General features: G+C 40.4%; 1 protein-coding gene across 2 annotated transcripts in view; it reads right to left on the reverse strand.

Annotated features, from left to right (window-relative positions):
- LOC122086558 (protein phosphatase 2C 29-like) overlaps positions 1 to 9,061 on the reverse strand; it is a 49,164-nt gene extending 40,103 nt beyond the window's left edge. Inside the window, exon 1 of one of the 2 annotated variants that reach the window (XM_042655472.1) lies at positions 7,095 to 9,055. In XM_042655472.1, the coding sequence (XP_042511406.1) occupies positions 7,095 to 8,936 (1,842 nt within the window). In that variant the 5' untranslated portion in view covers positions 8,937 to 9,055. Of the gene's footprint in view, positions 1 to 7,094 lie in introns of both variants that reach the window. The other variant, XM_042655473.1, reaches the window with a different exon arrangement.
- Between the last annotated feature and the right edge of the window lie 3,158 nt (positions 9,062 to 12,219).

Genomic DNA, 12,219 nt, shown 5'->3' on the forward strand with positions numbered 1-12,219 from the left:
CCATTTGTTACTTCCAGCAATTAACTTGGTGATATGTTTATTAAGGCGATGTTCAGGCATGCCTTAGTGTTTGTTCCAAGCTGGGCATGGGAGATCTCTATAGCTTGAGGGGGAGTGTTGAGTGTTATTAGGTGTTAACACTATTCTAAGAGTATATTTGGTAGTATGTAGTAAGTTACAACTAAGCTATAATTATTTTGTTAAAGTCTTAGTCTTTTTTTTTCAATTGCACATTCAATCACTTATATAAGCAACATAGGAGGTATCAGCTAGGTACTCTGTCCAGCCAAGAATTCCCATTCTCTCCCTTTCTCGTTTTCTCATCTCTGCCCTTATTTTTTCATCTTCTCCTTTCTTCACTGCTGGTCTTCTAGGATTTGATATTACTACAGATCCCAACCCTCTTCTCTCATTTCTAGGAGTCTCAACATAACAAGAGGAGGCATACACCTCATATCCCTAAAATGTTTTGGCCATTGGAGAGAGAGAGAGAGAGAGAGAGCTTTCTCAGTAGCCAATGAACCAAATCCTATTGGTCAGAAGAGTCAAAGCCTAAAGAGGAGAGAACCCCAAAGGATCCCCACATCCTCTCCTCTCCTTTCTTCGATTCCCACCATAAATTTAAATAAAAAAAGGGAAGCAGGTGAAGAGCACATCCAACTCATATCCCTAAAACTTTTTGGTTATTGGGAAAAGAAAATTGGAGAGAGAGAGGTTTGTGATTAGCTTGCAAGCCAATAAGAGGAGAGAAACCTAAAGGATCAACCATAAAAAAAGTAGAAAGGCATCCAACTCATATCCCTAAAATGTTTTTGTTGGATTTAGTGCTATTCCCAAACAGGGAATAATGCTAATCAGTGCCTACGACAGGGACAAAAATGTCCTTGTCTTGTTTGTTTGGGTATTTTTGGGTTTGTCCTTCATGTAAGTGGGGGCTCTTTTGTCTTTCTTCTTGACCTAATGTTACATATACAATAAGAGAACCTGAGATTAGATTCACATTGAATTAATCTCAGGTTGCTCTCCATTCTTGAGACTTCCTCTGGTTACTTCATCTTCTTCCTCTTCTCTTCTCTTTTCTTCCTCTTTTTCTTCTTGTTTCTGGTTTTCTGGTTTAGCTACATACAGTCTCTGGAATTATAACATGGTATCAGAGCTGCTGTAGTTAAATTGATTGGTTTCTGAAGACAAGAAATCTGCTAGTGACAATCTAGAAGCTTTCCTTTTGGTGCGCAGCCACTCACTGCTGCAACTGGTATTATCTAATTCCTAATGGAGTGATTTTCGGTTTGTGAAGATCGATCTTACTATTACTATTGAAGTGTGTGACTCGTTGCTTGAAGATTTTAAGCCGCCGCCTCTCTCACTTCTATTTTTCCAATCTATATGATGGCAGTCAGGTTTGAGGCTGCTATTCTTAACTTTTGGTCTAGTTTACCCTATCTATATGAGTTGATTGATGCCTATATGTGCTTGCTGCCAGTAGAGCTTGTTGATGCTCAAAGTTACTTGCTGCCGATATAGTTTTTTGATGCCTACATTTGCTTGCTGCTCTATCCAAATATATGTTCAGATTTGATTTGTGGTATGGGATTGTTGGATTGAATGCTAAGTTTCAGATCTGAATCGTATTACTACCTATCTAGATACGTTCATACAATTGCAAGCTAGTCATTCTACTTGATTGTCATGGCTGGGACTGTACCTACTACTACTACTTCTACTGTTTCTTCTACTATTGCTTCTTCTACATCGGATAATATCAATGTCCAGATCACCTCTATCAAGCTCAAAGGGAACTCGAACTATCTTCTTTGGGCTTAGTCGGTTAAGGTGTATTTATTGGCCAAGGCAAACTAAGCTATACCACCTCTGAGGCTTCTTTGCCTTCTGATGATAAGTATGACAATTGGATGAAGGAGAATGCCTTGATTCTGATCTGGTTGTGAAACAGTATGGAACCAGATGTAGCTGCCAATGTTATGTTCCATTCTACAGCTAAGGGAGTGTGGGTTGATCTGAAGGAAACATACTCCCAAGAGAAGAACATGACACGGATTTATGACATATATGAGAAACCCTTCCAGTTTTGTCAATCTGACAAATCCCTCTCTGAGTATTACAGTGCCTTTAAGGGAATGGTGGAGAAGTTTAATGTCTTCTAGCCTCTGACTACTGATATTGAGAAGCTGAAGACTCAGCGAAACGAGTTCTTTGTTTCCAAATTTTTGGCTGGTCTAAACAGTGATCTGAAGGCAGTGAAGGGCCATCTACTTGTTGGTGACTATAGCGTATCACCTCCTCATCCAAATCTGATCAGCCCTCCAGAGATAATTCTACATTCTTTGCTAACTGTGGCCATGGGCACGGTTGCGGAGGAGGACGTGGTCCTATGGGTCGAGGTTCTAGTGGACAGTCCTCGGATCGCACAGGTCGCCAATGTACTTACTGTGGGAAATCTAACCATATTATAGAGACGTGCTAGGCCAAGCATGGCAAGCCAGAGTGGGCAACCCAATTAGCCAATCATGCAGTGTCCGATGATGGTACCGACACTATATTTCCGACAACTACTACACCTATACCTTCTTCAGGAGATTCTTCTACTAGTATGCGCGATGACATCAACCAATTACTCCGACACTTGCACTCTCTTGAGGCCTCTTCTAGTACATCACATGGTGCCTCCACATCCGCTGCTATCCTTGCTCATGCAGGAACATCAGCCCTTCTTTCCACTACATCTACCCCCTGGATCATTGATTCAAGTGCTTCCGCTCATATGACTAGTAAGTCATCACTTTTTCAGACCTTCTCATCTAGTACTAGTTCTACATCTGTCATTCTTGCTAATGGTACATCCACTCCCGTTCTTGGACATGGTACTATTTTTCCTTCTTCATTGCATTTATCGTCTGTATTACATGTACCTCAATTTCCTTTAAGTCTTCTTTCTGTGAGTCAATTGACTAGATCTCTCAATTGCTCAGTAACCGTCTTTTCCTCTCATTGTATTTTTCAGGATCTTCACTCGAGGAAGACAATTGGAGGAGGGTGTGAAAATGATGGATTGTATTACCTCAACAGTGGTTGTCCTACTTCTGCTGCCGCTACTGCTTTTGGGGATGTCTCTCCATTCCAATAGCACTGCCGTCTAACACACTTGGCCTTACCTAGATTACAGCTTTTATTTCCCAGTTTTAAATATGTCTCTAGATTAGAATGTGAGGCCTGTGAGTTGGGTAAACATCATCGGGTGTCTTTTCCATGTCGATCAGTGTCTCGTAGTCGGTCATTGTTTTCATTAGTTCATTCTGATGTATAGGGTCCTTGCAGAGTTAGTAATAGGTTTGGGTTTCGCTATTTTGTTACATTTGTAGATGATCATTCTCGCCTTATATGGCTTTACATGTTAAAGGACAGATCTGATTTTCTATCTGTGTTTCAAAAATTCTACAATGAAATAAAAACTTAGTTTGGCATTTCCATTAAGATTTTTTGTTCTAATAATACTTTAGAATATGCTCAAAATGATATTTCTGACTTTTGTGATACCCATGACATGATTCATCAGACTAGTTGTGCATATATCCCACAGTAAAATGGGGTTGCTGAGGGCAAGAACTGGCACCTCCTTAAGGTAGCTCGAGCTATTATGATACATATGCATGTTCCTAAGCATTTTTGGAATGATGGGATTTTAACTGCATGTCATTTGATTAATCGCACGCCTTCTTCTGTTCTGTCATATATCCCTTCTCTATCTTATTTCCTACTCTATCTAGTTTTCCTCTTTCTCCCCGGGTTTTTGGGTGTGTGCTTTGTTCACAATCTTCACATGCACATGGATAAGTTGTCTCCACAGGCTACTAAATGTATCTTTTTGAGCTACTCTCGTACCCAAAAAGGATACAAGTGCTATGATCCTGTTACTCCCAGAAACTTTGTTAGTGCCAATGTGACATTGTTTGAAGGCACATCATTCTTTTCTCCAAAGATGTCTCAGCCTACTGAGGAATGGTCATCTCCCTCTCCTCCTCCCATTCCATCCCTTATACCAATTCCCGATACCCCTAGTACTAGTGCACCTGTTCCTCCTCCTCTACAGGTTTATCGGCGCAGGACGAGGGTTGGACAGTCCAGGGGCCAGGTTATTAATCCAGCTGCTACACATACTCCGTTGCTATCTTCCTCGGTTGAAGCTCCTCTTTCTGTTCCATCTGATGAATTCCAATTGCTCGCAGGAAAGGTATACGTTTTTGCACTAAAAAATCCTTGGTTGTTTACCCTATTGATAAGTTTATGTCTATCTCTCACCTTCCACCTTCTATTCATAGCCTTGCTATCTCTCTCTATTAACCTTGTTCCCCATACTCATACTGAGGCTCTCCATATCCCTGGATGGAAGTGTGCCATGGATGTAGAACTAGATGCTCTCTTGAGTCGTGGTACCTGGAGTCTGGTAGATTTACCTCCTGGTAAGGACCTAGTGAAATGTCACTAGGTATACACTGTTAAGTATCACTCTGATGGCTTTGTTGAGCGGTTGAAGGCTCATCTGGTTGCTAAAGGGTAAACTCAGACTTATGGTGTTGATTACTTTGAGACCTTCTCCCCGATTGCTCGACTTAATTCTATTCGTGTTCTTATTTCCCTTGCTATCAACTTTGATTGGCCCTTATTTCAGTTGGACATCAAGAATGCTTTCTTATATGGTGATCTACAGGAAGAAGTTTATATGGAGCAACCTCCCGAGTATGTTGCTCAAGGAGAGAATAAAGGTCGAGTGTGTCGCTTATATAAAGCGATCTATGGTCTCAAACAATCTCCTCGGGCATGGTTTGATAAGTTTAGTGCTACCATAGTCACTTGTGGGTTTTCTCAGTGTTACTCTGATCACTCTGTGTTTGTTCGCCGTAGGGGTGACAAGTTGGTTGTGTTGATAGTATATGTTGATAATATTATCCTGACAGTAATGATGAGACAGGAATTTCTGAAGTGAAAAGTCATCTCCAGCATCATTTTCAGACAAAGGATCTAGGCCAACTTAATTATTTCCTTGGGATTGAAGTAATCCGGAGCAAGAAAGAGATCAGTCTATCCCAAATAAAGTATGCAGTGGACCTCTTATCTGATACTAGAATGCTCGCATCTAGACCTGTTGATATTCCTATAGATCCTCACTAAAAGTTTGGTGTTGATGATGGTGAACCTCTTCAGTATATACATCAGTACAGAAGTCTAATTGACAAACTAATTTACCTTACTGTGACTCGCCCTGATATCTCCTATGTTGTTGGAATTCTCAGTCAGTTCATGCAGTCTCCTCAGAAGGCTCATTGGGATGCTGTTGTTCGTGTTCTTCGCTACCTGAAGAGGGCCCCTGGCAAAGAGCTAGTTTATCGTCTTAATCGACACATGGATCTAGTTGGCTACTCTGATGCCGATTGGGCTGGCTCGACTAGTGATCGAAAATCTACCACTGGATATTGTACCTTTGTTGGAGGTAATTTGATCACGTGGCGTAGCAAGAAACAGACCACTATTGCCCGGTCTAGTGCAGAGGCAAAATACAAAGCTATGGCTCATTCTACTGCTGAACTGATGTGGTTGCGTTCGTTATTCTTGGAATTGGGATTTCCAGTAATCAAGCCCATGCAGATGCATTGTGACAACCAAGCTGCTATGTATATTGCTAGCAATCCGATCTTCCATGAGAGGACCAAACATATAGAGGTGAACTGTCACTTTGTTCGTGATGCTATTCTAAAGAAGCTGATTGAGACTCCGTTTGTTTCATCAAAGAATCAGTTGGTTGATATATTCACTAAGTCCTTACTTCCTCCTAGCTTTCGCAGTGGTTGTAACAAGCTGAGCATGGGAGATTTATATGCTCCAGCTTGAGGGGGAGTGTTAGATTTAGTGCCATTCCCAAACAGGGAATAGCACTAATCAGCGCCTACGATAGGGATAGAAATGTCCTTGTCTTGTTTGTTTGGGTATTTTTGGGTTTGTCCTTCATGTAAGTGGGGGGCTCTTTTATCTTTCTTCTTGACCTAATGTTATATATACAATAAGAGAATCTGAGATTAGATTCATATTGAATTAATCTCAGGTTGCTCTCCATTCTTAAGACTTCCTCTGGTTACTTCTTCTTCCTCTTCTCTTCTCTTTTTTTCCTCTTTTTCTTCTTGTTTCTGGTTTTCTGGTTTAGCTACAGTCTCTAGAATTGTAACAGTTTTGGTTATTGGAAGAATAAAAAAGAGAGGAAGAGAAGGCCAGATTTCTACTCAAGACTTCAAACCCAAGCACCACCAGCTAGCAGAAATAGCACCAGCCATCGGTCCACCAAATCAAAAACCATAGCTTAGAAAACAACACCATACCCTCAAGTACAGTTGTAGAGGTAAAGATTGAACATGCAGAGAACCCTCCCTCTCCGATAGCAGTAAAAATATGCAGGTGTTCTCAGATTGTCCTATTTAGTAAACAAAAACATAAACCTGCATTTATGCTTACAGGCCACCACTCACTAATTGAGATATAATGACCTTATCTTAACATCATCAAGTCATAAAATATTTCAATTTTGTGACTGAAACCCCCAATAACTTGTCCAATTTGGTTATTGCATTCAAACTCTGCTTCTATCTTCCAAAGTAGACCTGAGATATTTCTCAGCATGTGGTGAATCCTTAACCATGTCCCGTATCCAAGCTACTATGCCCTCCACCAGGGGGGAAAAAAATAAAAAAAGAGGCTACTATGCCCTGTATCAAGTACGACCTCGAATAGAGCTGATTGGGAGGTAAGGATCGATGTAGCCGATTCCATTTATTTGGGGTAAGACTGAGTTGTTGTCAGTGTTGGTTTTTTGTTGTTGTATAATGCCAAAAAGTGGTTTAGGAATAAAAATTACCAATGTTAGATGTTGTTTTTTTAATGCAAGTCCGAGACCAAAATATGACAGTAACCAGTAGATATTATTTCCCCCTAAATGAGGTTGCATTCATAAAAGTCCCTAAGCATTTCCAATAAAGTAAAGAGACCCAAAGAATGGAACTAAACTTCAGTTCTTTCAAATTAAATCTTACTTCTTCGATGCTTGTGCTGTGATCGGTGGACAGCTGCAATGCAGTCAACCTCATTCTTTCAGCAGAAGCCTTGTTTGCCAACCTACCCACCTCATCACCACCACCATTGGACTCTTCTACAATACCCTCCATATCTGCACTATCATTCCCTTCCCTTTGATTACTACTACCATCAATTGCCTGTGGCTCATACTGGGCCACAATCGCACGACTATCACCCACGTTCATCACATACACATCCTCATCTCTCATCAATACAGCCAACAAACACGAACCCATTAAAGCCAACTCCGGGTATCGATCAAGAACCTTATCTGTCATCTCCAAGTATGCAGACTCAGTGACCTCAAGAGCTCTTGATAAAGCCCTCAAAACTGATTCATGATCAATGGGACCCACCGTACGTTTCCTGAAACTCCTGCAAGTTCTCCCATCTGCTCTATTCTCAACCTCAATCTTCTCTTTCTCTTCCCAATCGTATCTCCAAGGGAACAACTGTCTGCTCTGTCCCCCTTCCTTACTGCTCCTGGAGAACCCATATCTCAACTTCGACAACAGCAATGACCTTCTTCTCCTGCCTGAACCGGCATTACTAACCTGGAGCGCATCATCCACGGAGAACGCAAACCGCTCCGATCCAGAAAGGTCAAGCCCATCATCGGCGCCATCTTCTGCAAGAAACTCCCAAAGAGGTTTTCTCACAGACCCCCTCTTCTGCTCCGGCTGAAACGTCACTCGCTTCACCGGCACCTGCGGATCGTTGAGCCCCTGCGACGACGGCTGCTGTTCCGGTTCCGGTTCCGGTTCCGGTTCCAGTTCCGGTTCAGTCAGTGAAATACCATCTCTGCCCTCGCCTTCTTGTTCTCGTTGTTCTTGTGGAGCTGTAACTATCAAGCGATCATGGTCGTCATCATTCTTCCAAAACAATCCATGGAGCTCATTAAAGACAGCACGGTAGAGATTACTCATCAAGAATTCCGGCGCATCTGGGCCATTGAAGCCATCATAGATCCCGACGAAGAGCCACCCGTGTTCTTCAGACACCACCACGTGAACCCGATCTTCCCCGGCCTTCCCATGGGCCCACTGTACACTATCATTCTTCCCCTCCGACTCACCACTACCACCGTAAGCCGCCGTCGCTGCCGCAGCAGACTGGGCTTCTTTCCGTCCGACGAAATTCAGAACGGGTACGACCCAGGGTCTCTTCTTGTCCGAAAAGCTCCGGTAAAAAGCCTTCCGGATATCCGAAATACCCTTCTTTCTCCTCCTGTTTACGTAAAGGCCACCAAGCGGAGCTGAGAAGTGAACCCCGCCACCGTCGGAGGCGGCGTTCACATCGAGCGGACCCGACAGCGCACCTCGCTCAATCGGACCAGACATGAAGTATCCCCGGTCGATCGGACCGGAAGCGTCGCCACAACCACCGCGAGGGACAGGTTGAAGCGGAAGAGCAGTAAAAGAAGATGTGCTCTCAAAGCCATTGACGATGGTGCTGGACCTTGAAGCAACACCGGCAGTAAACTCAGTGGCGTCGTCATAGATATGGTCGTGTTGGAGGACAGTTCGGGGAGCAGAAGTGTTGGCACTGACGGAAGCGCCAGAGATGGACTTGAACAAAGTGGTTTTGGGGTCGTGAGAGGGAGAGAGACGGAGAGAGTTAGAGGGTGAGAGACGGTCTGAGTTTGAAGGTGAGAGGAAGCGAGCAGAAGAAGGAACGTAGCAGAAGCTGTGGCCTAGGGTTTCGTCGAGGGGCTCTGAAGCTGCGAATATCAAATCCGCTTGGTGGCTTTGATCGACCGGTTTCAGACACGGCAAGAGACGCGAAAATCCGCCTCCCATCACATTTGATTCTGTTCCTGGTTTTTCCCCTCCGATGGATCAGAAAAGCTCTCTTTCCCGACAACTGTTGCTATACTACTAACGACAACATACTAGAGAGGGAGAGAGAATGGCAGTTTAGGTTTGGTTTTATATTTTTTTCATTTTAATGGCGGATACTGTTAAATGTCACTGATGTGGTGATAGTTGTGCTTGTAGTTTGACAGAGAATGCCCATGGAGTGGATGGATGGGTTGCTTGAAATTTGAGGGAGAGAATTGTCATTTTTGTGTGAATTGATAAATGGCGCCAAGAGTATGAGGCAGAGGGTTAAATTGGTACAATAATAATAATCCATCGAGATTCTGAAGTGGGGGTGGGTAAGGAAAAAACAGGCAAAAAATAAAAAGAATTTCAGTTGCCGAGGTCAGAAAGGGAAAAAGTGATTTATTATGTTTTCGTTGTAGGGGTATCGACCCAGTTTGACCGCTTGTGCCACGTTAGTTGTCCGCATCATAAAGGAAGAAATTGCGGCTTTTCCTATCGTCCACTTTTTTTCTGACCCCTCCTGATTCTTATATTCTTATATTGACGAATATGTCCTGAGTAAACGCTTTTTCATTCCAGTGGAAACCCAACTGTTTTTTTTTTTTTTTGCCCTCTTTTTTCCATTTTCCCCCCTTTTTAAAGGAATTGGAGGGAGAGAGTGGTAGAACGGCAGACCCTCTAGGGCATACAACACAATTGGGCTCTCAATGCTGTGAGTAATTTTTTGTTTTGGTACCTTATAGCTGGATACTTATATGAATTTTTTTTTTTTTGGTACAAATTATATGTATATAATAAGCTCTCTCTTTTTATATTTAGTGCTCAAATTTTATCCTTAAGTGGGCTCCATAAAAACCTGTCTTTTTCTTTCTTATAAAATTTCAATCCATATGAACTTTCATATAAAAGTCAATATATGATTGAAAATCAACATTATCTAGACCCAAAAAAAATTAACATTACGGATCACATAATGTAAGATGATTGAGATGAACCATGAAATTTAGTATGTAGGTAATCAAGAGGGTGATATTAAAACAAAAGTTCAATGTATGGCTTTTTAGTGGTACTTCTAAATTTCAATTTTTATATTTTGTTTTCATACGTGATGGATTTGAAACATTGTTTGACTATTTTTGGATTTTCATATCTTCTATTTGGACTATAGACTCCATTGGTTTTTTCTTTTTTCTTTTTTCTTTATTATTATTAAAAGTTCATACTTATCATTTTTGTCCATTCATGATTTAAATTTTGATACAATTTATTAAGGATATGTCCACACTCCTACAGTTGGTTTTGATGATAATAAACATATGAAGGTATTTCACAATTTTTCTTCAAGTGTTGTTTTGTAGAGACTTCCTATCAAAGGTCGAATCTTTGCCAAAAAAAAAAATATCAAATGTTGAATGTGATGAATAAAAAGAAGAAATGAAGATTAAAGTCATTAAATGAGGAGCATCAACAAGTTGGTATCACCTTGAAGAAGGTATCAAGACTTTATAGGATCAAGTCCTCAAAGTGTCAAAGCTTGAAGCGAATTAAAGTACACTAAAGATAGCAAGAATTTAAGATTAACATGAAGACTCTTGAGGAATAACTACAAGAAGAATAGAAGACTTTAAGTGTAGCTCAACGTAATAGTGCACACATCATACACAAGCACTACACTGCATCTCATAAGCATACATTACATACTGCATTCTTTAGTTTATATTAATTTAGAATGACTTTAAGATATAACTTGACCAAGTGTAAAGACCTAAAAGCAGTTAAAAACATGTTAGGAATAACATGGCTTAAGAAATTATTGAGAAAATAGCACTGACCTTATTCAATGGGCTTTTTGGTCAACCTTAAAATAGGAGATGTTTCCTTCATGAAATTTGTACAGATTCGAGTTATGAGTCCAACGTAATTTGAATCTGGTCAATCTGATGTCGGACCAGAAAGTTAAGGTGAAAATACTGATGATAGGTCATATTTTCAGAACCTTGTCAAACTGGTCTTGGCTAAACCTGTAAGCGATTAATCGACTGAAAGCCTTGATCAATTGGTACATATCCAGACAATGTGTCTAGTCAACTAGTGACAGACCTGCTAGCTGACAATTGGCTCTAACGACTAATTTTTGCCCAACGACTCTTTGACGGTAGATCAGTAGACCCAAAAAGTGACCGTTTGAGTGTGATTTCTTACTTATTTTTCATCCATAATCTCACCTATAAATACCTCTAATGCTATTTATTAATTAACAATTAATCATATTTTTAAAGGAACATTATTTGAGCATTAGAAGTGAGATTAATCTAGACCATATCTTGAGTTCAAGTTCTTCATTTTTCATTCAAGAGGAACTCAAGATTATCTGCAAGTCTTCATCTACATCTTGGCATTTGCATTGCAAGTATTAAGAAGACTTCAAGTGTGCATTATTTTATATCATTACATTTCATTCATGCACCACACAAAAGGTAGCTCTAAACCTTTCTATTCCACTTTGAATTTGTTTTTGTCCAAGAGTTGGGTTAACTCTAGAATTTGACACCTTGTTTACACATTGTTCTAAACCATACTTAGACAAGTGTGTGGGACCCTCTTATCCTTAAGAGATTATAAGGACCCTCTCATCTTTAAGAGATTGTAAAAACTCTCTCATCCTTGAAAGAGATTGGAAGGACTCTCTCATCCTTGAAAATATTATAAAGACTCTCTCATCCTGGAAAAAAACTATATGGATCATGTTATCCTTAAAAGAGTTTGTAAAGATTTTCTTCCATCCCCACCTTTTGTACTAAAAATGAAGAACTAGTGGAATACCTTACAAGTGAAACTTGTAGAGAGTAGACTAGATGCAAATTGAGTCGAACCATTATAAACCTTACTATTGTATGATTATGTCTATCTTATAATTCCGCATTTTTAATTTACAATCACTTTTGGGAATCATTAATTGAAAATATTTAAACTCCACTAGTATAACTTATTCACCCTCTTTAGGTTATTTCATAATTTTCATTTTATGGTAACGAAATCTTAGTACAATTGACAAGTGAGTTTTGATTAGATTCAGCTCATAATGAGCAACATGTGTACAAGATCTAAGAACCACTTGAAATTACATATGATGGAAATAAAACTAAACCATAATTTATTCATTTTTTTTTCTCTGAGGCAAAAGAAGAAATTGACCTCTGAATAGCAATATAAGAAGGACTATTGAATGCTACAATGTCACCCCCCCCCCCAAGTT

Source organism: Macadamia integrifolia, chromosome 8 (assembly GCF_013358625.1).
Source record: "Macadamia integrifolia cultivar HAES 741 chromosome 8, SCU_Mint_v3, whole genome shotgun sequence".
NCBI lineage: Eukaryota > Viridiplantae > Streptophyta > Magnoliopsida > Proteales > Proteaceae > Macadamia > Macadamia integrifolia.